Source organism: Aulonocara sp. 'chitande type north' Nkhata Bay, linkage group LG13 (genome assembly GCF_057382095.1).
Source record: "Aulonocara sp. 'chitande type north' Nkhata Bay isolate Kocher_YH1m ecotype deep benthic linkage group LG13, A_spYH_male_GT1.1, whole genome shotgun sequence".
NCBI lineage: Eukaryota > Metazoa > Chordata > Actinopteri > Cichliformes > Cichlidae > Aulonocara > Aulonocara sp. 'chitande type north' Nkhata Bay.
Genome location: NC_141356.1, coordinates 26726036 through 26752771, shown reverse-complemented (window position 1 = coordinate 26752771; position 26736 = coordinate 26726036). Strand labels below are relative to the sequence as shown.

The 26736-nt window shown below is 41.4% G+C and overlaps 1 protein-coding gene across 3 annotated transcripts; it reads left to right on the top strand.

Moving 5' to 3' along the window:
* The first annotated feature begins 341 nt into the window (after positions 1-341).
* On the top strand, positions 342-21185 carry crtac1b (cartilage acidic protein 1b). 3 transcript variants are annotated; one of them, XM_086259538.1, is made up of 15 exons: positions 342-475; positions 3326-3516; positions 5891-6087; positions 6455-6591; positions 8970-9126; positions 10770-10904; positions 11577-11719; positions 14294-14430; positions 15848-15930; positions 16214-16314; positions 16407-16575; positions 18174-18319; positions 18544-18586; positions 18695-18838; positions 19109-21185. In XM_086259538.1, exons 2-15 carry the CDS (start codon positions 3332-3334, stop codon positions 19234-19236), a joined length of 1905 nt encoding a protein of 634 aa, XP_086115664.1. In that variant the 5' UTR covers positions 342-475; positions 3326-3331; the 3' UTR covers positions 19237-21185. The 3 variants fall into 3 exon arrangements, with proteins under 3 accessions (XP_086115664.1, XP_086115665.1, XP_086115663.1); XM_086259539.1 differs by lacking the exon at positions 18695-18838; XM_086259537.1 differs by lacking the exon at positions 342-475 and having other exon boundaries at positions 2732-3516.
* Positions 21186-26736: the final 5551 nt, after the last annotated feature.

Below are 26736 nucleotides of genomic sequence, written 5' to 3'. Positions count from 1 at the left end.
TCCAATTTGTTAAATGGCTCATTTAAATCAGTCTGCCTGCGTGTAAAAAAAAAAAAAACAGGAAAAAATGGTGGCTGACATCCAAAAATATCTAATAACTTTCATCTATAATCACACGTGGATGGGACAGAAGTCACAGCATCCCAACTGAACCGAGTAAGCTCCGCATCCTCATCCCAGCTGCGCCCCACTGCCAGATTATAATAAACACCTGCCGACACGCCCACCCGCCGTTTCCCAGCTTCCCTATTGGTTTTCATTTTAGATATTCAACAAGCTGCGCGGAGATTGGCTCAAATCTCGTACAAGCGATTTCATAAAGCAAATCTTTTGGAAGTTGTGTAAAGGGAATAAGTGGGGAAAAACCCTTGAGATAAAGGCTGTTTAGCTCTCTCTCTCTTTCGCTCTCTCTCACCGTCCCTGGTGTCAGTTCGCTGGAGGATTTTGTCGGAGTTTCCCGAGCGTCTCTGCATCTGTGAGTACCTGAGTCTGCCCGCTGCTGAAGCTGCCGTCTTCCGCTGGGTTCAGGATCGTTGTGGCGCTCAGCTGGGATCTGCTGCGCAAAGACGCGAAAGAAAGTTGACGATTTGAACGTAACTTTCAGAGCAAAACCTCAACCCAGACAGAGACGCTTGTTATCAATAATGCTGTTAAACGGTCATCCCCTTTGGTTACAGTAGCTGTCACGGATTAAATGATGCTCATAGTTTTAAAAACGCCGATGTGCAGGTAGTTAAATGACAGCAGGTTTGTTTTGTAAATGGACTTATCATTACCGAGGTGGAGTGCGCTTATTTTTTAACTTTTCTCATTTTTAAAAGAAGTATTTTTATTTGATAGATAGATAGATAGATAGATAGATAGATAGATAGATAGATAGATAGATAGAACAAAAACCAATAAAAACTACTAAACGTTGTTTAAATGATTATGTGGTGGTTTAAACTACTCATATGATGTGTTTTGTGAGTCAAATGAACAATAAATGAACAATAATCCTTGCTGGATTTATTGTTGCCTTATATTAAGTGGTAAATGATAGACGAACAAGAGCTTGTCATTAATGTCAGGTGTTGATTGAAGTGTAATTCACTGTGACTGGTAGAGTGCTTTGTGTGTGTGTGTGTGTGTGTGTGTGTGTGTGTGTGTGTGTGTGTGTGTGTGTGTGTGTGTGTGTTCTGCAGTGAGGGTGTCCTTCACAGAAAAGAGCTTCTGCAAAAGTGTGTTTGAAAGTGAAGATGTTGCTGGCTCTTTGTCGCAGTGTTATCAGGATCAGAGCTGAGCACGAATTCTTCAGAAAGCACATGCTGATGTTGCACGCTGTGGTAATGACCTCTTAATGCCAACATAAATAACCACATCGAAAGCATTTCTCTGCTCTGAAACGACTATTCGTTTCCTGGGCCGTTTCATTGTCTTTGAATGGTTTACAGGAGATTACTTTGCTTGATGTTCCCTTGTTTGGGCGGTGACCTCGGCAGATGTTATATCATCGAACCCAGATGAGGGCAAAAATGGTTTGTGGATATGTGCTTGCAGAAAAGTCCAACTTTGCTTGACAGCTGAAGAAGGATGTCTTGGTTCTTACTGCAGTGAATCTGTGGCGAAGAGACTTCATGTCCTTGGCTGGATAATATAGTACCTCATGATTTTATCAAACTGAAAAGTCTCCAGTGATTTCATGCACTCATCTGTCCTATCACCAATCCTCTTTCATGTCGCTATTACTTTGTGTGGGTGACTTATAAGGGATACCAAAGTTTTTTTTTCCTTTTGTCTTTTTCAGGCTGGTGTTCAACTGAAATATGAATATAACCTTGTATGCATGGCTATTAAAGTTAACCTGTCCACCTTTCTAGTAGAAGCTGCATCATTTACACGTTGTTATCTTGTCCTCTAATTGGCTGATTTGCAGTTCATTTAAAAAGATCTAAAGAGACTGTGTGCTGTTCCATAACACTTAGTTTTTTGACTTTCCACGTTTCCGTTTCCTTTTCTTTTTAATTTATAGCCCACTCCCCCTATCTAATATGGAGTTTATTAGCAAGTCTGTAAAGTCCCTTTCTCTAGTGTGGAACTGGCCAGCTCATTTGTCATCACATCCTGCTCTAATGGGGAGAAACTGCCTCATTTTGAGCTCCCAGTGTTGTTAATTAACCCTTCTTGCTAACAGGCACAGTCCACATTACTACCGGCTCTTCTGCCGGCGTTATCGCTGCGCTGCCTGCCCAGGGAGTTAGCGTTGGCCCCGGCCATATTTCTGCAGGTGTCAGCAGAGGTGCTTCCTCTCCTGCTTTTTGTGCTTTTGAGAGTATTACTCAAGCAGCACTGTGGTTTTATCTTAAATTGAATTGTTGAGGGAGATGTTAAAGAGCCATACATCACCTGGACACTCAGCAGAAAGGGAGAATCTGCAGCAGTATAGATGGGAGTGTCTCAGCGGCATTACAGATGGAATGACGGAGGACATGTTCATAAATCCACAGGCAGAGAAAATCAAGTTGTCAGCCTTTAGAATGCCACTTAAATGTGTGCACGTGTGTGTCTGTGTGTGTGTGATGTTTTGCAGGGCTGTTGCTGATGAGCTTCTTATTTCAGCGTTAAGAAGGTGACCCTTCTCTTTGCCAATTCCTCTTTGCTTCTTTTCAGCCTGAGCGTCAGAAACTCCACCTCACCTTTACCTGCCTGCAATTCACAACTCGAATTGGATCAATGTTCACCTTTTATCTGCTTACCACTTAAAGGACAATAATACATCACTGAGTCCTTTTATCCAAACAGAAAAAAAATCTTTTCCATTTTAGTGTTGGTCCTTGTCTCTAAGGAAACAACACCTCAGGTCTGTTATAACAGGTCGTATTGGTTTCCTCTGTACTCACTTGGCCTCTGGCTAATGCCTTCGCTCCATGTATGGATTTTCTGTCTTGTAATTCCTCAGCCTGTCTGCATGTGATGGGTTGTTCAGATCTAACCCTGCAGAATGCCGCTGATTGCAGTGGTATATCCTCATCTTTATGTCTGAGTATAGCAGGAAGCTTTGCCAGCAATGTTTGCCTTATGATGGATTTGGAGAACTAGCAAAAAAAAAGTGGGGGGATGTGTTGCAGTTGCAGATGAATGACTCATATTTTTTTATGGGATTCTCATTACACATCAACTAGCAGGTCACGTGTGCAGTAGTTCAGGTGAATAGCGTTGTGGATTGGATGAATGGTAATTTTGCTGTTCAGACTGTATATGTCTGTACAACGTCCGTTGGCGTTATTCAGCACTTGAATTCTTTAAAACAAAAGTCATGTTGCAAATAGTGTGTTTCGCCCTTCAGGTAAGGATGTTGTTGTGGCTGGTTTTGTTCCTGCCCGCCCTCTCGGTGGCTCAGAGGTCAGAGCCCGTGTTCTCAGCTATAACCAAGACCGTCCTTCCTCCAGACTACGACAACAACCCCACCCAGCTCAACTATGGCGTGGCTGTCACTGATGTGGACGGGGATGGAGACCTGGAGATATTTGTAGCTGGGTGAGGAGCGTGCAGAGAAAGCTGGACTTACCATCACCATAAAAACCCCCTAAATCCCTTAAGTTTCCCTCCCACTAGTCTTACTCTTAAGCTTAAATAAAAACACAACTTCCAAAAGATAAAGGTTAAAGACAAAGGCAAAAAAAGCTAAAAGATAAGAGATGCTAAGGCCACCCTGGGGCTCAGTCAACTGATGAAAAATGGATATGATCGAAAAGAGTGCCAGTGATGGGAACAGCTTTACAAGACTGCCTCAATCCAGCAATGACTGAGCATGAATACATTTCCCAGTGCTTAACAGGAAATAGATGAACCAAAAATGACCCTGCTTAATAGATGTAATTTAGGTAAAACATCCTATTCAGCAGGTATCCTGGACGGGAGCTCATCCCAAAACCTCATAGAGGATGTAATTTAATTTACAATTAAAATAATCTGCAGATGAATTACTTTTATATACATTACACTGACAGTGCCGACCTTCTCTAATATACTTTGGTGACAACCAAGAAAGCTTTTGTAGTGTATATCCAAACATTTTAGACTATATTTTTTAAGTATTTAGGCAAATTTAGATTTAGATTTCAAACTGAATGTTAGCAAAATGCACTGTCAAGAGTAAGTTTACAACATTTCTTGCAAACTGGCATAAAAAACATCAGAGGCTTGGATTCTAAATCAAAACCATGAGTAGAGATTACACTGTTGAAAAAAAATGTGTGCAATCAAAATTATCCATTGTTCTGTTTTACACCTCTCACTGATTTGCTCCCCACTGCAGGCTGAGGCTTATGGGTAGGGCTGCCACGATTTGTCGACTAGTCACGATTACGTCGACTATCAAAATCGTCGACGACTGATTTAATAGTCGAAGCGTCGTTTGAAGCTTTGTAAGATCACAAAAGACGCAGGAATAAGTGGCAGGATTTAAGAGTGTAATAACGGACTGAAACAGAAGATGGCAGCATTGCATATACAAGGATGCCAGCTGCCGTTAAACCCCGAAGAAGAAGAAGAAGCAGCTGTGTCCCAGAATTCATAGCGCGGCCCAGCCAGTTTCCAACAATGGCGGCAGCTAGTTAGTTTTAATGTTACTCTTATTATTCTTTCTGGGTCACAAAATAAACGTTTAACATATTTTCAGGCGAGAATGTAGCTGTGTAAACCTCAAATATCTGCTCAGTTTATCAGGACACCACATATTTTCAAAAGCGCTTCGACGTTTTCGGAGACATCTGTTACCCACTAGCTCGTTAGCGAGCCGGGGGCTAGGCTCACTAGCGCCGCGAGAACACCGGACTCCCCGCAAATCGTTTTCAAACCCACCGCCGTCTTTCGCTACTCAGGTTAAATATATATGAGTCACTTAGATAACTTAAAATGTTATTGTTTGGCTTTTTTTTTTAGTATTTTATTTGTTCCTGAGTAAATCAGTTTGTCTGAGATTAAAGTTATAGTTTTTACACAGCTGAATAAACTCAAGGAGACAACTGATTATCAGAAGTGTGAGATGCTCCAGAATATACCCCAGTGTCCTGGGGTATATTCTGGAGCATATTCTGGGGTATATTTTAGATAGCAAGGAGTTTATTAAACTTCACCGAAACAATCTGCAAATTTCATTAAAATTTAATAAACTATCATCTTGTCTTTATTTTTAGTTAGCACAGACCTTAAACACTTAAAGCTGTAAGCTAATGATAGTTATATAAGAGCAGATGCTGCTGGTGCAATAAGCTGTAGTTTTACGTCCAATGGATGATGATCTGATTAGTCGACTAATCGCAAAAATAATCGGTGACTAGTCGACTATCAAAATAATCGTTTGTGGCAGCCCTACTTATGGGTAAACAAAATTCATGAGCTCCAATGTGACAAGCATAAGATCTCAGTGAAACGTCTCCATAATATAAACCTAAAGGGCTTCTGTGTCCGGTAAACTAAGGACTACATGACTGACTCATCCTGGACTTACATGCCATAAAATCCAAATTATGAAAATACATGAGTGACGTTATTACGCAATAAACAGAATTCGTTTGCATGTAACAGATATTTTTAAGAGGCAAAAAATAGACATTAAGGTCAAAATGATTTGCTATAAGTAAAAATAAATAAATAAAATGTGAATCTAAAAATTTTGCTTGCCAATCAATCTCTCTGATCAAATCTGCAACTACAGAATAGAAGAGAGATGCAGGAGTCCAGCTGTCATCAAAGTCTTTATAAAGTTAAACTTCAAACTAAACCAGCAAGCAAATGTTGCTTTCAGCATGTTCAGCCAGCACTTGCTAAAGCTCATAAACTGTAAAACAAGAATGTCATACTGTCAGTCATGTGCATTATAACAGCGTGCTATTTTTGCCCGTGACAGCTACAACGGCCCGAACCTGGTGCTAAAGTACGACAAACACAGGAAAAGGCTTGTCAACATCGCTGTTGACAACCGTAGCTCCCCGTTCTATGCCCTGAGAGACCGTCAAGGCAACGCCATCGGAGTGACAGCTTGTGACATCGATGGAGATGGACGGGAAGAGATTTATGTCCTCAACACCAATAACGCCTTCTCTGGTACAGTGCGAGCTGATACACTTTTGGAAAACTACAAAGGCACACATAGGGCTTTCTTTCTTTTTTTTCCTTTTACACAGAGACAAAGGAGGAGAATCGGTATGCAGATATTAAGCTTATCTCAGCTGAGTCTTCAGCAGATAACAGATAAGCTTTGCACTGCTATTAATCTGTGAGAAACCCAGAGATCAGACTGCCAAAACTGCAACACCTCACGTCTGTCATTTTTCTTAAACTCCTTTATCACTTTGCTCACTTCCAGCCACAGGAGCCTGTTTTCACTCACCCACAGTTTTTGCATTACACAATGCCTCTTTTCTCCACGCAGTCTTTGTCTTTCCTGAACCTTTTCTCTCTCTGCATCAAGGTCGGGCAACATACTCTGACAAGCTGTTTAAGTTCCGTAATGGGCGCTTTGAAGATCTGCTGAGCGATGATATTAACGAACACAGAGACGTGGCCAACCCTATGGCTGGGCGCTCAGTGGCCTGTGTGGACAGAAAGGTACTTCTCATACAAACACACACACACACATCAAGTGCACTATATGCAGATCTGCACCGTACGCACACTCCCTAGAGTGTCTTCTCCGTACATGCACGGGTGCTTCTGTTTGTTTACCAGTGATAACTCATGCCCTGCCTACGCCGCCCTTCTCAGCATGTGCTATGACAGTTCATTTGGGGGGAATGGTGTGCCATTTTCTCTCTTCTGTCCATCGCACCAGTGTAATTACAGAAGCCAGGGCTCGTTTGTTTTATAGAACATCGTACGAGGGGAGGAGTGATGACTGCACACTACTGCTTTCTGCCCGTAGCATTTTTTCCCCTCTTTCACTCAGTCCCTTCTCCATTGTTTCCACTTTTATTTTTTAGTCCCTTTTCTCTCACTGACTGACACGCTCACCCTCTTTCTTTGTCTCTTATCTCACACCCACGCATGCAATTCTCACTTCCAATCAGGGACGGGCTAAAGAAGGTAATAGCGGGAAGAGGAAAGTAAAGACTACAATAGATTTTTTAACCACTGTCCCATCACACTGAGCACTGATAAGTTGTGCTGCTGCCAAACCGATTGGAAAGATATCTGCTTTTAAATGGCACGATTCTTTTGGAAGGAGCCAAAACCCCGATGTGTGCTTTTGCATGTCAGTTCCAGCTGACCAGCAGAGAGAGAACATGTTTTCCTGTTGCTGAACAGGTTTTATTAGAACATATTAAAAGAAACAGCTGCAGAACGTTGCACAGGCCAAAAGCAAAGCATGCTTTATAGTCAGCTGGGTAGCTAATGCTTTCGATGTTGTTTACTCATAAATAAAGTGTTATCTTTAAGAGAAAAAGATCGATTTACCACCCGACCGTTTCGTCCCTACCCGGTCTCCTTGAAAGTGACATCCCATCATCATTCTAACACAAACTGATGAAGGTGACATATTGAAGGGCCTCACATTGAACTGATAGATTGGTTCACTAAAACTTTAAACTGGCAGGCATGAAAAAATAAACGACTTTTAAAAGCCAGAATAATTAAAAAATTGTTCAAATGAAGCTCAGTGAAAAAGTACAAGATGCAGTTCTTGACAATAAAAGAATAAAAATGCTGCAGTAGCGGCAAGTTAGCTTATTCATACTTCTTGATTGATGTAAAGGGTGTGCAGTCCTTGGACCAACATGCACTGCAGGCATGTATAGCGCGCTATTCACAATGCCAATCCCAGTGACAGAAATTAGCCTTGGGTGAAGACTTATTGAAAAACCGTTGACTTTTACGTTGGTTAAGTAACTTCCAGTTGCCTTTAGCTCTTTCATTGTAATTCATTTTCATGTTTGGCAGCTTCGGAGCGTGCTTGCGTGTCCGGCATGCGGTGTGTGCGCGACGCACTGCTCCCACAGCATGTGACACTAAATGACATTTATATCAACCAGACTCATTTACCTTCCTTGCATTGTAAAGATACAATATGGTGTAACAGAAATAGTGAAATTGCGTGTGTGCATTTGTTTGCATATGTGCATGTGTTTCTGTTGATTGAAATATGTTAGGCCTGGTGGGAAAGCTCATTGGAATCGAGTGTGTAGTCTATTAGTGTGGTTCCGTCTGTGATTTTGTGTCTGCAGGGACTCTGACTGATAATGGAGTGTGAAATTAATCTCCAAAGGGAGGCAGAGCAAGGAGTAGGGAGAAAGGGCTAAGAATAAGGGGTACGGGGTAAGAAATGGGGGTAGGTGGAGCTGAAGATGACGAGAGGTTTGACTGGGAAAGTAAACAATATTAATAAGCATAGTAACTCCAGAATATTAATAATAAAAAAAGATGATCTAGACAGTGTTACAAATAACCTGTTTAATCCTATTTTTGTTTGATGAATACTCCAACGTGAGGGTCTGAAAGAGGTTGCATATTTCAAAACATTTGCTTTTTCAGTTGGCTTTAAGGAACTTTATAGTATTTCAGACATTTTTAAGCTGACTACAATTTTTCTGTCCTGTCCTGCAGTCTAGAGGTAGAACATAGATTTATATATTGAGCTTAGAGCCTCCACTTCCACTCAAAAGAGTAAAAGAAAATTGTGTTGATGATGCAATTGAAGAACTAATGAAATAAGAGAAAATGCAGCCAATCCTTAATATGGTCAAAGGAAAAGTAAATGTTTTTATATATGACATGAGCACCGTAGAGTCTGTTTTACTGACTACAGACATCTTAAAAAGCTCTTCAGGAAACACAGAAATGCAGAAATATAAAACATGTTTGTTTTTTTTAATTTACAGTTGCTTATAATTTCATGCGTAGCTATGAGTGCATTTGATCGGGTTGCAGCATATTCTTGATTTATATTAATAAAAATATGAATACACGTAAATCTTTATTTTTCTGCACAGGGTACAGGTCGTTATGCTATCTACATAGCAAACTACGCCAGTGGCAACGTGGGCCCTCATGCGCTCATAGAAATGGATGAGGCAGCGAGTGACCTTTCGCAGGGCGTCGTTGCCCTCTCCAATGTGGCAGAGCGGGCTGGAGTCAACAAATTCATTGGTGGGTATGAAGCACTGACTGGGGGTATTTGATATAGACGATTGCTTTAAGATCACCCAGCACTACTGGACCTTCAGTTTGATTTATACAGACATTTGCAGAAGGGGCATGTGCTTGTTGTACTCACAGAGGTTGAAATATAGGACTTCGCGACACACAGGGAAGCAGACGAGGGGCGAGTCAGAGGGGGTTAGAGAAGTGCCAGGCGAGAAAGAGAAAAAGGGCTTGAGAGAAAGAAGAAGAAAGAGGATGTAAAGGCTCTTTTGGCGCTGTCAGCTATTTACTCCAGCCAAAGTCACAGGGAATCAAAGGCAAAGGGCGGCAAACACATATATCAAACCTATTCTAACCATGAAATTCAGCTGTTAATCTTGGCATCTAAATCAAATTAAATAGTTTCCGTTTTAGTAAGACAGTAATTGAGAAAATTCATGGATGGCATTAATTATATTTTAGCATTAATTGTTTGGATTAAAGGGTTTTCACATACTGGCAGAATAATCATTACAGGAACATAAAACATTGTATTTGGCAAATCAACTCCCTGTTTTCATTAAAAATGTTGCTTAGAACTGTTTTTGGAAACAAAATGAATATTTCACTGAAATGATGTTGAAATGTATCACTACAGCCCGCGTCATCACGTGGATCAATTTAGGTCTGTGATATATAGAAGAACAGAACAGTAAATGCAAAAAATGTTACCATGATTAATTTCTTCATAATAGAGACTGTCATGATGAAAAAAAATGCTGCCCCTGTGATAATTTATTATAATCACTGAAAAGTCCTTGTTCTGGTGAGTTTTGGAAATACGAGGTGACTTTGTATGTGAGCGCCCCGGCATGAATCTTCATCATCTATGGATTTTTTTTTCACGTGCAGGATATCATCTGATCCACCAGGGGGGAAGATGAGCTTGCTCACATTTGCTGTGAATGATGTACGATAGATGGCTTTGTCATCAAACTGCCGTTAATCAGAGGAGAGGGACAGTCGGTGAAGTTGTATATCTAATGGTTACATATCTCCAGAGAGACATTAGTGGTTTATGGCCGTAGGGGTTGAGTGGTATTTGTCTGGGTTGATGGAGCGGGCCAGTAAATCAGCAGCGAGTCATGACTTGCAGCAGTGACTTTGCATACTGGAAGGACAATCAAAGCCCTTTCAACTCCATAATTAAACTCTGCTGGTCTGAGATGAAGCACTACATTTTACAGAATGTCACTGGAGAATCCTGGGGTGATGCTAAAAGTGTACCTTCAAGTGTAACAGTTACAAAAATCACTACATAAGGAGAAAATTACGGTTTGCTTTTGGTTAATGCAAAAGATTCTTTGTGTTTTTGCATTTCTTGTTGTGCTTAGGTGTGTTTACCTGTGTTTGTGTGTATGTAACCCATCAGAGTCAGTGTCTGTGTCAGCAGAAAGAGCTGCCCTACTCAGAGGAAATGACCTGGAAAGACAGTAATAATCTCTTCCCTTTCACTTTTGTTAAGGCGGTGATCTCTCTCCCTCTGCTCTCTCTGTTGTTCCTCATATCCTGCTTCATTTTTTTCCTCCCAAATGTTGTGCTAGCCCTCTTCTGAGCTGCCTAATTCTCCCACCGCTGTGTGTCTTGTTCCCTTGTCTTTCTCTGTGCAGGAGGAAGAGGTGTCGTGGTGGGGCCCATTGTCAGTCAGACTCTGTCTGATGTGTTTTGCGACAATGAGTACGGTCCAAACTTCTTGTTCAGGAACAATGGCGATGGAACTTTCACGGATGTGGCACAGCAGGCTGGTGAGATGATCACGTGCAGTTTACCAGATCATAGCCTGGGAGATCAGTTATTTCTTCACACATCAATCATCCTGTGAAAAACAATAAACGCGAGAGGCATTGTTGTATAGAATAAATATCAGTCGTGCATGATTCCTAAAATATTTCAACCTAATTAATATAAAAATCTAAGTTTGTTAAACCATATATTTTAATATTGTGGCTTTTAACGATCAATTAGCTGTCAACTGCAATGAAACCTCACAGAATGAGAAAGCAATAAATTAAGTTTATTAAAAAAATAAATAAATCAAGATGATTTAAATGCACTATAGTAATAATAACTGGTGAGGCCTCCTTTTCTGTAATGACTCATTGTGATAAAGTATGTGTTTGATCGCTGCAGGTGAAGCGCAAAGCCATCAGCTTATCAGAGAAGCTGTTTTTTTTACCGTCATCTCATGATGACAAGAAAGTGATTGCCATGAATTCAGTGATTGATTTTAAACATTAGAAATGTAGCACTTCATCGTTTTTATGTCACCAGTTTGTTGTTTAATAAATCAGACACTGAAGTGCTGTATTGTACCCAATGACACAGTTCCAGCAGCAGCACTGGTCAGGGTTACCTGGTTTTGAAAATATTGATGGCAGATGATGGAAACAGATTGGGAACATCTCGAATCTTTTTAGGTGTAGAAGACCCCATGCAGCACGGCAGAGGGGTGGCTCTTGCAGACTTCAACCGTGACGGTAAGACGGACATCGTCTACGGGAACTGGAACGGACCTCATCGGTTGTACATGCAGCTCAGTAACCGCAAGCAAAAGTTTAAGGTGGGCCCGGATTTGATGCTATCAGCTCAGTTAGCATCAAACCGACACGACTGCCAGATACCTTATAAAGACCTACTTCAAATGATCACATATGATAAATGGAAGCATGGGCATTCTCACATTTCCACACATTCCACTCCACATGTGATCTGCTGAGGAAAGTGTGCTCAAAAGTTGCAGTGCTTGTGATTTCACTGCAATAACCGATTGAATAATATGATTTTACTTAGTGAAGGACCCAAAAAGCCCATTCAGATTGTCACTGTCAACTCTAGAGAGTTTCAGAGAGAGGTTGTTGTTCTTCTGTCTAATGAACAAGGAGCACAAATAAAACAAATCAGACCTGTTATCACTGTGAATCAAAGGACTATCAATCCAAATGGTTGGCGAGTGAATTAACACTACTCAGTGGCTGCCCACTTTGCGTTTGAGTGGTATTTAAAGACGCAAGGTTAGTGATTTACTCAATCAATGACTCTACAGACAGCGTGTGCAAGGCAGCCAGCAGCACGCATCTGTTTGGGTACTAAGTTTTAGAGTGGCGAAGTCAGAGACAGGCCCTGCTGCATAAATCTGTAGAGGATTCGGGCTCGGTGATCTATCTGCCACCACCTGCACTCGCATCTTTTACCTAGGAGATAAATGTCACCCAAGACATCTTTATAGGGGTCGAGTAAGGGGTTAATGTGTGATGCTTTGCCCAGAGATAGTTCCATCAGCATGACACACACACACACACACACACACACACTGAGACACTCAAACCCTGTTACGCCTATACGTGCAAAAACACAAAAGACAAATTGAATTAGCCTGACAATGTTTTCTTTTTTTTTGAACCAAGATTGTTAAATCACAACCCCAAAACATATTTAAGACGCCCTTCGCCCACACAAGCTGACACTCCTACTAGCCGTGTTGACCTTTGGCATGCATAATGAAGCTGTTGTATCACTTCAGTAAACCACCAATTAAATTGGGCTGAACCAGCAGCTTGCCTGGGCAGTGGAAAGTGCCGATTAGGCCCGTTTGTGCTTTAATTAAAATCTGTTGCAGAGGGTTTCCTTGGAATAGGTTTAACATACACTTGTGCTCACACATACACATAATGAATATATATTTAAAAAGAAGAAAGGTTTTAGTAGAAGTTCTCTTGGAGTTCTTTTGCATTCAGTAATCTGAAATAAAAATTGGTCAGTGTAAGGAAATTTAGTCATTTTACTATTTATTTCTAATTAACTCCATGCAGATTATATCTTTAGAAGCCCTGTATTAGTTCTGGGGAGAGCCCTTTTTGTTCCTGAAGGCACTTTTATTCATGCGCCTACTGTCTTCGGCACTTATTACGGAGCTGTCCCTGCTTTCCTCACTCTTGGCCTCAGCTGGCCATCCCCTCTCCTTCACCTGAGAAGCAGAAGGTCACTGTGGGCGGCCCCCACCCCTGCAGCTTTATGAGCCTTATAATTAAAACAGGGAGTAAATACTGGGGGGAGTGAAGGGCTGCTCTATAACTCTTTCCCGACTTATCACTGTGTCACTGAAGCGGGGAGATATCTGTTACTTTCTCATGCAAAAACTCTTCTGCTGCAGACTTTTTTCGGAGGTGGGGCACGAGGGCTGCTGTCGACTTGCCCCATGCCAGAGGATGTAAAAAGAGCCCAGACACAAGCACTGGACGCTGATTGACATGTTTTTATTTTGAAGGAGGTTGAACCTTGAGGTTATGAAACGGTCTTTCGAGCGAGTGCATCAGGTCACATAACATTGAACAAAATGGACTAAGGAACCACGAGATGTAATCACAGCAGGTTCATGTAAAAACAAGTTCATGTAAAATTACACATCCTTCCAATGTTTTTACCTCGAAAACCTCTTCTGCTTATACAAAGTTACTCTGGTGTTCTCATATCTAGACAGTTGAAGGAAAGGAAAACCCTTTAACCCTGATTAGTCAGTGGAATTGAGCAACTTTTTTGAATCCACTACTAGGCCAGGGCCTGTCTTTGTGGAGTTTGCATGTACCCTGGCTTCCTTCCAAAGTCAAAAGAAATGCAGTTAGTGGGGTTAGGTTAACTGGTGATTCTAAATTACCCATAAATATGTAAATGTGAGTGCAAATGGTTGTCTCTCTCTATGTGCTAACCCTGTGGTTGACTGGCGACCTGTCCACCAGGGTGTACTTTGCCTCAACACTCTTGCATGGGTTGGACTCAACTGCAGTAAATAAGTTGATTTATTATTAATTAATAAAATTGGTCCAACTCAAGTACATTAAGTCTGAATAACAGAATTTTGAGAACAGAACTGAGATCAGCTGCTACAGGCTATATAATATATTATTTGTAAAAATTAGAATGTTATAACTATAAATACGGAAAAAGCTATATAAATCCTGATAATTCTGGTACCCTGGGCAGTTTATCTAGTAAGTTTCATCCAGATTCATCCAAATAGTTAAAATGCAGTATCCAGCATCCAGTTTCATCCAAATAATTGAAAGGCATTCAACTTATGCATGCATTGTGCTTCTGTAAATGCATGCATGTGTTTCAGTGATGTTACCTTTTTCCCCAGGACATAGCATCCCAGAAGTTTTCCATGCCCTCCCCGGTTCGAACTGTTGTCGCTGCAGATTTTGACAATGACAACGAGTTGGAGGTGTTCTTCAATAACATCGCTTACAGAGGCCCCTCCGCCAACAGACTCTTTAGGTACTCGCACCAACACTGTCAGATTTTGTTCAAGTATGACAGTAAGTTTTTAACATCACTTTGATGAGAAGCTTAATCGAATACTCTTGTGTCTTGATTTAATATTCTAAAGCCGAGCATGGAAGCTGAGAAGAATTTAAAATTCCCAGCCAAGGATACTTATCTAGTCTGGCATCCCGCCTCCTCCTCCACACATGAATGAATCTTTCATTAAGACAGTTTTAGGTCTCTTTTTGGCTCGTGGTTTGGCTTCCTCTCTTGATAATATTAATGAACTCAGCTCTTAAAATGTAATATATGATACATATTAATTGTTAGGACTTAATAGTAGAATCTTCCTGAATAAAAATCTGATCTGGCATATTTATCTGAACAGGATGCAGAACTCATGATGAACGTTGCCAGGAGATGTTGGGTTAATTTATTCTGAATATCAATAATCAGTTTGAGCTCCACAGATTTCCTGGAGCTGAATATTCCTGCACACCAGGTCATCGAAGGAAAATTTGTCTTTCTGGGCATGGTCTGACAGGGGTCACAGCTCCATGGCCTGTGGCTCTGCCATTGTCTGCTCCGAAGATGAATCAGCTTTTTTCAAACTCTATTCTCTGGCACTGAAATAAAAACAAGCCCAAACTAATTAATTCAACACAACGAATCAATATTTAGCTTAGCTGAAGTGTTTAATAGTCAGGATCAGCAGATTAGTGTACCAAGATAGCTAATTATTTTAAGGAAAGCAGGTTCATGGTGGGTGATAATGTGCATATGTTTAACAAAGGATACAGGTTTGTAAACTCAATACATTTTCACCAATGTGCTTCACAGAGATATGACAAATTACGAATTGATAATAATTAATTCATACAAATCAGTAATTATGTAAGTTTGGAAATATCTAATTTTCTTCTTGTCTTCTGGTTGTTGTATTTGTGTTTGCTGAGATTTATGTGCATTATTTATGTTAGTTTCCTGTGTTATGTGTAGTAATATGCACTATATCTTCTGATTAGGAGACTGCAGGTCACTGTAAAGTTTTCCACTACAGTAATTGTCTATTCAAAATCTACTCATAATAGAATATTGTCAGTAGTCTGAGTGGTGCCTATTATATGTACTATGTACTAATTTATTGACAATATCACTACGGATATCAGCAATTGGAACAATTCGTTGTCTTTTTTATTAAATCAAGTATAAACTTATCATATTTTAATCTAATTGTGTAATTTATGCATTAAAGAGTTTCCAGTTTCCAGTTTAAAAACAACAAAACAAAACAGTGAATTGTAGCATAGTGACGAGTTTCAGAAAAGCCTTGTGTTATTTGGATCTTTCCTATACTGCAACCACATTTATAGCAGCTTAGAATTTTTGCAGTGATTTCAGGGTAATGTTTGTGGTACTACTTCAATAGGGTGAGCAGGAGAGAACATGGAGACCCCCAGATAGAAGAGCTGAATATCGGGGAGGCAGCAGAGCCTGAAGGACGAGGAACCGGTGAGCATGGCAGAAAAGATAGCTGTCATACAGCTCTATTAAAAATGATAAGCAGCACTACACCATATCTCCTCTGCTATTACAACATCAAACCTCTAGATGGCATTAGAGCTCCACTTAGAATCTGAGTTTCCTCATGCACTTTATTATAGGAAAAAATAGAATTGGTTCCACATTATTAGTTCAATGACTGTTGGATTATGTCCCTGCATGGGGATAATAAATGTTATGAGGAATGTATCCTCGAGTGTTTAGCCGCATCATTACTGTGATGAATCTCCAGGAGCGGTAGCCACAGACTTTGATGGGGATGGGCGCCTGGAACTGCTGGTGTCTCACGGTGAAAGTGCAGCACAGCCTCTCTCTGTCTACAAAGTCAACCAGGTGAGTGATTGTGAGACATGTGATACTCGATAAGTAGTGTGACATTAAGCCTTACTCCCTCTTTTTTTCCCCTTTTTCTGCCTTTTTCTTAGGGCAATGCAAACTCATGGCTGCGAGTGATTCCCCGGACAAAATTTGGCGCTTTTGCCAGGGGAGCTAAAGTGGTTGTATATACAAAAAAGAGTGGCCCACACACAAGAATAATTGATGGCGGCTCAGGGTACCTCTGTGAGATGGAGCCTGTTGCCCACTTTGGCCTCGGTAAGGAAATATCAGAAAATACACGCTTAACTTGTTTTATCTGATCCGCAGATGCAACATCTAATGTTAATTCACTCTGATATAAATTAATAAAAGCATTTCTTCATAGCTTGCTTCTCTTGTTCTCAAATTGGTTTCTGAGGTTTGAATGGGCGGTAAGACAGATAAACATTGCAGAGAGTAGCAGCAAGGAAGAAAACAAAAGCATGTGGAAAGCATTGTCTTAATACCTTCAGCCTGATTAGGCACCCACGGGAGCAAAAGTTCTCTGTGGGAGGGAGCTGATTGGGCAAAACATGAAGAGCGGAGGAGGACAGGTGCTGCAGATGGAAGCCAGCCATGGTTGTGAGGAACTAGCTCTATGTCTCTTTCTGACTGTCCTTCCCTAGGACAGTCAGCTGGTTACCATACAGGCCTGCTAGCCCACCCACCCACTACTCCTCCCTGGCTCTCCTCACTGAGCCTGTTCAATATCAGGATTGTCCAAGCTCACATCACCTTTGGTGGCCCTCATAATACACTCCAGCAGCAAACTATCCAGACAATTGTGGCTTTAGTAGAGACCTCCATTCTCCAGGTTGAAAAGTGTCAGTACTCTTAGACATGTGAGATCTGTTCCCCACAACAAAATGAGACGGTGTCACGTGGGTGTAGAACAGGTGAAATATTCTTTGGCTCTCAGGCAGCACACCTGCTGAGTGGACTGTCTGTCTGGCAAGGTAACTCCAGATCTGTTTACATAAGAAATGCCACTTTAATTAAGGGCTACAGAGGGCCTCTGGAGAGGGGCTTTCTCTATGCCCAATGAAAACAGTTAATAGAGCGAAGAGGGGAGAGTGCTTGTACAACGTGAGCCAGTAAAAAAGAAAGGAAAGAGATAACCTCCAATATATAGAGGTTTCTCACGTTTCATCATGTGTACATTGCTCAAGAATTGTATCTTGTATTGGATGTGATACAACCAGTGGTTGGGAGGGAAAACCGTGTGATTGTAAATTGCTGTGGTTGTTACCTGGTTGCTGCAGGTGCCCATAATTTGCATGAAAGATGGGGATTTGTTTGCAGACATTTGCTAACTACTAGCTGTGCTGTAGTGAAACTTGGAAAAGTGCAATGCAGACTGGAAAATGGAGAACGTTCTCCTCCCAAGTAAAAGTGCCTCAGCTGACCTGTCAAAATGTGCAGCTTTTACTTTGAAGGTGAAAAGTCTCAGTTTCTGGTTTGTGTCACAGTTTGCACAGATTTACTACACCTTACTGGACAGTGTTTGCAGACAAGTTTGCATCTCCCATACAGACTATGGCCGACTAAGACAGGCTGCTAAGGGAGCAGTCTCTAGGCTTGTGTGACTGGGGCTTTAGCAACAACCTTAGGCAACCACCTGCCAACTGGTTGGAGAATACAAATGTTTCCTTTGTGGACTGATGTCTTGACCATACATTGTCACCAAGATTGTTATCCATCTAAAATGACAGACAAGTTACTGCCATGTGGTTAGTCATGTGTCTGACAAACCTCAACACTGTAAGGTTCAGTGATCAGTGGTCTTATATTTCTGTATGCACTGTAACTACCTCAGATTCTACTTCCCTGAATAGGCAAGGATGTGGCCACCAGTGTGGAGGTGTTCTGGCCAGATGGTCGTTCAGTAGCCCGGGCCCTCGAGCCGTCAGAGATCAACTCAGTGCAGGAGATCCACTATCCAAGAGATGAGGAGGAAGTTACTCCTACTGTGGAAATAGAGGTACACAAGTGCTTCATAGTGGGTTTCAGCATGTTTTTTATTCTCAATAAACTAAATACTCATTTTGTCCGAATAACAAAGCTGCTACAAACACAACACCAACTTCAAGAAACAATCGACATCAAGTTGTTTATTGTAAATTGTTGGGATAGTGCAACAGTTTTACGGATCTTTCACAGGAGAGTTCATTAAAAATAATATTTCTTACTAATTGTCTCTTACAGTGTGGTCACGGGTTTGCTTTGAATGAGAATGGCCGCTGCACGGGTAAGCTGAGGCACTTTATCCACCTTCAAACTCTGTGCTTGTCTCTTTGTTTAAAACTCCTCACACACGTCAAGTGTCTTTGCCTTCCTCACTTCTCCCTGCCCTCAGATCAAGATGAGTGTACCCAGTTCCCCTCTGTGTGTCCCTCTGACCGCCCTGTCTGCACCAATACCTATGGTAGCTATAAGTGCCGCGCCAAGAGAAGATGCAACCAGGGCTTTGAGCCCAACGACGATGGGTCAGCCTGTGTGGGTGAGTGGTCCTGGCAGAGTCAGGGTATCCGGATTACCAAGATCGTTAGAACAAAAGAAGCACTACCAGAGAACGAGATGCATTAAGTCTTAATTACAGTGGTTTGGAATAAAAGGCTTAGAGGTGCTTACATTCCTCCAACCGTGTCCTCTCTCTGCACCCCACTGTCTTGCATGACTGACCCTCATGTGAATGAGCTGTCTTCCAACTACAAAGACACACATGTTGGCTAACATTTCCCTGCCCTTTGTTTCTCTCTCTTCTCGGCAGCCCAGGTGGCTTACTTTGGGGGAACGCGGTCTTCTGGGGAGCGCAAGTGCTCGGGCCTTACTTTCCGGCTGCTCCCCGTCTCTCTGCTACCACTCATCTCTACCCATCTCTATTCTGGACTGCTGTAGCTGTGACTGTTTTCTCCCCTTCCTAACTCTTTCCACTACTAAAAGTGGGTGTACAGAAACTCTTAGAACAAACTTTTAACAAAAAAAGAGAAATTCCTCTTCACCTTCTCCTCTATGGATCTATGCTATCTTTACCCATCAGCTATTTACAGTCTCGCCTCCTGGTCATCCGCTGCTTTGTGTCACCTCTTGGCTCCCGGCCCCCTCTGGACTATAAAGAAACATACAGGGAGCATGCTCGCTGGGAGCTACAGGGTTCAGAACTAACTGTGCCACACCCGCAGAGTCCTCACGTCATCACCTGGCACTTATCTTAGTGGGACCTGAAACAAGGCCAAGTCAATAAGAGGAGCTTCGGCATAGAAACCGCTGCGCATACAGCAAACAGATCTACTGGCTCCACAGACCACATTCATTACAGACACGCTGAGCCCCATCTGTATATCCAAAATGCCTCTATGGTAATCCTTACAATGTCACTCTCATTCTTATTATGCGCTTACTGGGATGCCGAGGAACACCAGGCCTCCAAACTGTATGTTTTGAGTGTGTATTAATGTGTTTGCGTGGCTATGTGAGCCTCAGTGTACTGGGTCCAAAGAGGCAGTCGTGTTGGGGAACATATGCCAGACCATCTGTCTCCGATGGTTGGTTACATTTTGTTACACATGAATTATACAACAGCACAGAGAAGAAGGCAAACACATGTGTGTGTGTGTGTGTGTGTGTGTGCGCGTGCGTGCGTGCGAGCACAGGATGAGGCAGATTTTACATTTTTTGGAAAGTGTACTAAAACATATCACCGTAGGCATGTGCAAAGAACATGATGACAAAAGGAAAACACCTAAAACTGAACTGAACAGTGCACTTAATTTATGTTGGTGTTTCTCCTTCTGTTACACTGTGATTACAATCATGAACTCAACATGCAGTAAAAGCTGCTGTTCTTACATTTTAAAGTGTTCAAAATAAAGCAGCAGTCTTCAAGATTTCAGTCCTGACTGATTTGGGGACTCCTACAGGTCTTCTTTTGCAACCGGATATTTGTACGACATCACCGCCACAAGGAATCCATCATGCCAGTGCTCACAGCCACCGTCAGTTTGGAGCAGTTGGTATCGAGAAACTACTGAGACAAGCTTTGCGTGTTTTAGTTCTGACAGTAGATAGATGATTAATCCAAACAACTGCCGAGTATTTTTCGTAGCAACCACCTTCGAATGCATTTTAAGAGCAAAAATATTCAGTCACTGAATATTTTTATTCCTTTTACATTGGTTTTAGTGGTAGATAAAATCCTAGTTTGGGTTAAATTACACCCTGTCAAAAACAAGAACCGTGCCCTGCAGAGGCTTTGTGACAGAAAGCATTAAAGCAAACCTTCTACCTTTGATGTGGCAGCAGAAAATTCTCAGTTTGCTTTAAAGGTAGCTTTTTTTCTCCGCTAATGATGCCACAGGCACCTAGTTGGTAATAATAATAATCTTTGAGACTGCCGCTTTAAGTTTTAAGTGCACTAATGCATTCCTAATAGTTTTCCACATAATATAAAGCTTGACAAGTTGCAGTGGCATTCAGTAGTTTTGTTGCTCTTACAAGACCAAAATCCCCAATGTCTCTTATTACGTTCCAAGTCCCCTACTATGTTTGTGACATTGTGGCTCAAGCTCAAATATACAGTTTAGCTTTAAAAATTAATTTCTTAATATATCATTTCCTAAAACGGTGGTATGCTGGCATTTATACTGACTGTACAATGCAGATTTGGTTTGCAGTGGGAAGTGGCATTGACTTGTTTAAAAAAAAGTTCCCGTGTACATAAAATGAAGGCACATTGGTAAATGTGTAGCTCAGTTACAAAGGCATACGATCGAATTCTTTATTTTGGTGTTTTTAAAGGATTTGTTGACAATGACATTAAAAACAAATATCTGGAAAAAAGGAAGAAAGTGGCTATTTGATGAGTCGTGATTTGCACACAGTGAGGTTTCACATAGCCCCGCGTGAAACCTTCGCTACAGCGGACTAAAATACATAAAACATATGGAGCTCTTCATTTTTATTAAAAGCTACAGATCTTTTTGCCTTATTGCCATGTTTCTTGAAGCGTTTGGGAAACGAATAAATACTTTGGCCAAAAACAAAAAAGACGACCAAAAAGTGAAAGCATTTTCCTCCACTCCACGATGACAGCGCGTTGACTGACAGGTTTTTGCTTCCATATAATTCTGCAGGGGCACATTACTTGTTGCAACACAACCCTCAACTTATCCAGTGTTCGACCACAATCAGTGTCACAGCAGGGGATAATGTTCCTTATTAAATGTTGGCCAGTGCAATTCTCCAGAGAAGCGAATGTCTTTGTATGAGTCATGGATTCATCCCTACTCGCTTGCTGAGGCAAGTGTTATATATATTTTGGAAATTCTTAACCACAAACCTCACACATTCCACTGAAGCTCCAGCGCTACTCTCTGCCGCGTGATATCTGTCCTTGAGCCTCTTAATGGGCTGGACCCAAACTCCAGATGCCACCTGTGAATATCACACATTTCAGAGGTTTTGGGAGCTGAACTCAGTTCTAGTATTTAGTATTTATTTATTTATTGTCATTGTCAAGAACAATGAAATTGCGTTTGGGGCTTCCATACAACCCAAAAAAAAGAAGAAAAGAATAAATACCCCTTAAAACCCAAGTGTACATATTTAACCCAGTGTGACTCCAATGCAATAAGACAATCCTTAGCAATAATGTTCGTAGAAATTCAGACAAAGACCTGAGAAACATGACAAAATACAACAATGCAACCCATTCAATATTATTGTACTGTGAGATATGATATCAGATATGATAGTTATCTATTTAAGAAAGAGGGGGGGGGGGGGCAGGAGGGGGAAGAGAATAAAGATATGATGCACCAATGCAGACCAGTTCATTGCTATTAAGAAGTTGGATATGGTTATTGTCCGTGAGAGGGGGGCAGAGAGTTCAGGAGCCTCACAGCCTGTGGATACAGGCTGTTGGCCAGTCTGGATGTTCTGGCCTGTATAGACCTGTACCTTCTCCCTGAGGGCAGCAGATGGAAAAGGTGGCGCGCAGGGTGATGTTGGTCCCGCAGGATACTGTGCACCCTCCTCAGACAGCGAGTGGGGAAGATATTACTGATCTCTGGCAGACTTGTTCCAATAATTCTGCCAGCTTCTTTCACCACCCGCTGGAGTGCTTGCTGATCGGCCTTGGTGCAGCTGGGGAACCACACTAGAAATCCATACGTCAGAACGCTGCTGATGGCACAGTTCTCTCTTTTTTAATAAAAATAAGGAGGCATCGGAGCATGAAAAACTAATAAGCAAATGATGATGGATGTGTTAAAGCAATTAAAATGAATCACCACAGATCCCTGTTGGATCTATGCTGACATTGTCGTGACACCCTCCACGAAAGCCAAAGAACCTTCAGATTGAGTGCTCAGTGAGACAAAGTCCACTTAAACATTTTTATGTTTTCTCAAAAATTATGTCAGAGGTTCAACTGAAGTTCCTCTTGAGCTGTTATTGGACTGTAAGGAGAGAACGCAAAACTTTTTCTACTTTCTTGCACGCTGCTGGGTCTGACTTGAACAGAACAAGGACTTGTGTAAGCTCACAGTTTGCATAAATAATTGGATCTGAAAGTGTTCATTATATTTGCACACTTTCAAAGGACAGTGTGCAAATATATTTTTGTTAGTTTTTTAACCCTGTTTATCATATTTAAAGTACACAGTGCTCAAAACAATCTACTGTCAAAGACATCTAGTATATATATTTTCCTATAGCTGTGTTGAAGTTGGTTGCAAACTTTCAGCTGATTGGAAAGTTTGTAGAGAAAAGTTAGGATTCTGGTAAATAGAAATGGCAACTGCCGTTGACATGTACATGCTAAAATATGCTGTGTGCCGTATTTACTGTGTCTACTCGATCTACTCTAACATGCAGGGTGTCTTTGCATTCACAGCTTATTCTATGTATGGAAGGACTGGAAATAAATAAAAGCACACTATTCACTGTGATGAATTAGTTGCTCAACCACTGCAAATGTACCTGGAAGCAAAAACATTTTTTGGATAGAGTGGATGAACATGCACACGTGATATCATCAGATACACTTAGAGCATAGTGTTTAGTGGGAAACTATGTAATTAGAAAAAAAATCACTTTGTGACTCTTAAAATTGCAAAATGTGTCTAAAGATTGTCTGTGAATAACATCCAAGAACCTGAGGGAGGAAGCTGTGTGTGATTGTGTGTGTGTGGTATCTGGCATGGTCAGTGCCATTGCGTTATTTACATCCCAGAGGCTCCAGCTGTTTTTCTCTCTGCAGGAATGAACTTGAGAGTAGAGATGTCCCTGTGCAAAATAAAACCGGGAACAAAATGCTCGCTTATGTGTGTTTCAGGGGAGTCCAGTGTGTGTGTGTTCATGTTCTCAGTCGGTTTGTGTGCAGGGATTTTGTCCACGTGGAAACATATTGCAAAATGCCTTATTTTGCCGCAGTCTTGCCAATGCCGAAACGCCCTGCAAACAGTACATGCACAATGTTCACACACTAGGAAGCTTTCCCAGAAAATGACAGAAGATCAGATATGGAGTGATATGTTAAGAAAACATTTGTACTGCACCAAAATGAATAGAAAAAGAAAAAAAGAACGGAAGGTTGCAAACGGAAAAAGCTGCATAAATGTGGATTTTTCACTGTAGCGGTCATTTGTTTTTAGCTGCAGCCAGAGAATATGTATGCTTATTTTTTCGTATCCCTAGTGGAAACAACAGGCCGGCCTTCTCAGAGCTTCATGAGTATAATAATGCTGTGTGCAAACTCCTCAGGCCAGCACAAGCTTCATTCCATTAAGGGTGCACTCCAGTTCATTGCAGCCTGAGATCAAAATTAAAACTTTATCAACCCTGCTTGCCCGAGCACATCTCAGGTCATTTCATTTAAACTTATCCGACTAATTTAACCAAGCCTGCACACTAAAATAAGTCAGTGACATTACAGATTAAGGCACTCGAACAGCCACTTGAGCATGAACGGCATCAGCAGCTGACTGTTAAGAGGTTGTAGGTTATTATATATGTGAACAAAATAGGTAATTTGCAAAGAAAGGGTTAGAAAAGGTTTTCTTACATAGTACAATAGTCATAAGTAATGGCTAAAAATCTGTTTTTCTAATCTTGTCTCTGCATTTTAATGATAATACACTCACAGGAGTTACTGCTGAAACCTTGGGGCCACATCACTATAGCAACATTAGATCAAAGCAAAACCTCTCTTCGGATAAATTGTGATAACCTTAAATCTCAGTGGGGCTGGAATAAAATATTTTTTCCCTCTTTCAGCGATCATTTGCAAGTAGTTGCAACAATCAATGAGCGTCCATCACCCTCCACCATTTAGTTCACAAGGCGGATCCACGGGTCATCTGTTGGGAGGCAACTTGTCTCCAAACAAACGTGGTCCAACTCCAACTAACTGCGGTCACTCTCAAACAGATTGGCAAAGGTTTTCAAATAATTACAATCTAGTTTATAAATGGAGACAAGCTATAAATAGACACATCGCTATCAGTCTGAGTAACTTGTATGTCATGCATGTCTTGCAAACTTGTTGAGCGTCTATGTCAATTTTTGGAAGAATTTCAGAACTTCTTTTCAAATTTATGACATTCTAGCTGGATTCTCAATGCAAGTAATTAATATAAATTTCTGCTTTATGTGAATTTCTGTGTAAATGTAGAGCAACAGATTTGCAGATATATCACAGTTAACACTGTGTTGTTACAAATTGCGTGTAAAAGCATAAGTAATTTAAGCAGGCTGACTCTGGCTGTGCTGCTGTCCTGATGCACCAAAGTCACTTTGAGGACAGCAACTGGTCCCCATCTTCGAAGTAACTATTTCAAAGGTAACAAGAAGGCAAGTTTTTTTTTCACACGGTCATAGTAATTTTGTTCTTGTTCTTGCATTTTCTGCAATCACTGTTTTCCCTAGTGTGACTGTGAGGAAACAAAACTTCTTCAGGCATTGCACCGTTTACTTACCTGTTTGTTTCTCCTAGCCTAATCATTTGTCTACTAAATGACCCCTGGAGGGCTTTGAACTCACAACACCGATCATGCGATTTCTCTGTGTATTTTCTCATCATTGCTTTTGGCCTTGAGTTTGCTGAAAACAGATGCAGTGTTTCACAGCTCTCCTTCTTTCAGCGATTATCTGTGTTTCAACTCTGCGCTCGGCGGGATCTCATCCCTGACTCATTTAAAAGCTATTAGGAGGGCAGGGACTGACACGGGAACATTTATTTTCCTTTAGCGGTAGATCTAAGGAGGAGTGCTCGTAATAAGCGCTGTCTCACAATTAAACAATGTGATCCTAAGTGACATTTTTAACTGGAACCACACATTTCCACTCTCACATTGTGTTTTTATGTAGCATTCTGGGCTGTGCTTGGGGGAGGCCCAGCAGCAAACACAACACAAGAGCTGTCAGTCACACTGAGGTTAAATAAACCGAGCGGATATTGGTGCCAAAGCCAACAGGCGGGGCAGCAGTATGGTGAGGAAAAAAAAACAGAAAAATCGACTTTAAAGAGTACACAGCAAATCAAGTGTGGCCAAACACACAGAGACAAATCCTGCCATTTCCACTGTGTTTTACCTCTTTCCACTCTTCAAAGAGCTCCTGAAGGGCTGCGGTTTTCATACCGGAATCTCAAAACAAATGTTAAAGATCAGTTACAACATCCGGCGTTCAAACAATAAGCTGAGAGAGTCCTCGTGGATGGGACTGTGTGTACAAAATGTCTGAGTTTTGAAAGGAAGACTGGGCACTGGGTCTTTCTGTGCATTGCATCACAGAGTTTTCATTCAGAATAGCAAGTCACCGTGATCCTGAAATTTGGACAGATGCGGATAAATGTTTGGAAGGCCCCAGGGCGCCAGCCAACAGTTGGATGTTTGGGATGGACTGCCAGGGTTAATTTACCTAACTGAGTTCCTGTTGTTATGCCAGTTTTTGTGATTGAACTGAAATGAACGTGTATTTGTTTGTAATCCGGTCCCAAACCAATGTCAAGAGCAGAAAATAGGCGTGAATATCCTTTAATGTCACTACAGGCAGGACTTTTCTCTGAGGCCAAGACTCTCTCTCGAGGGGTTCCACATATAACGCATTACATGCATTACATGCAAGCACACAATTGTAAACTTCACTGTAACCGGTGCACTCCGTTTGCCAGGCACTGGTGCCAGTCAAAATATGCCTGAAACACAGGATATAGATTTTCTGTCATTTGCGGGAATAAACATTTTAACCAATCAATACCGGAAAGCGACTTTCCATTCTCCCCATCTGTGACTAAGACAGAAAAGAAATAGTGGAAAAGATTAAGCAGACCCCCTCCCCCCCTTTTTAAAAAAAGGAGAACAAAGAATGAGCAGGAGGGGGGTAGAAGGAATAAAA

Excerpts from the sequence above, each read along its gene's own strand:
- crtac1b (XM_086259537.1), top strand. The coding sequence starts at position 3,296 with ATGTTGCAAATAGTGTGTTTCGCCCTTCAGGTAAGGATGTTGTTGTGG. Across the intron at positions 9,127-10,769 it reads TGGAGTCAACAAATTCATTG|GAGGAAGAGGTGTCGTGGTG; the intron begins GTGGGTATGAAG and ends TTCTCTGTGCAG. Across the intron at positions 10,905-11,576 it reads GGATGTGGCACAGCAGGCTG|GTGTAGAAGACCCCATGCAG; the intron begins GTGAGATGATCA and ends GAATCTTTTTAG.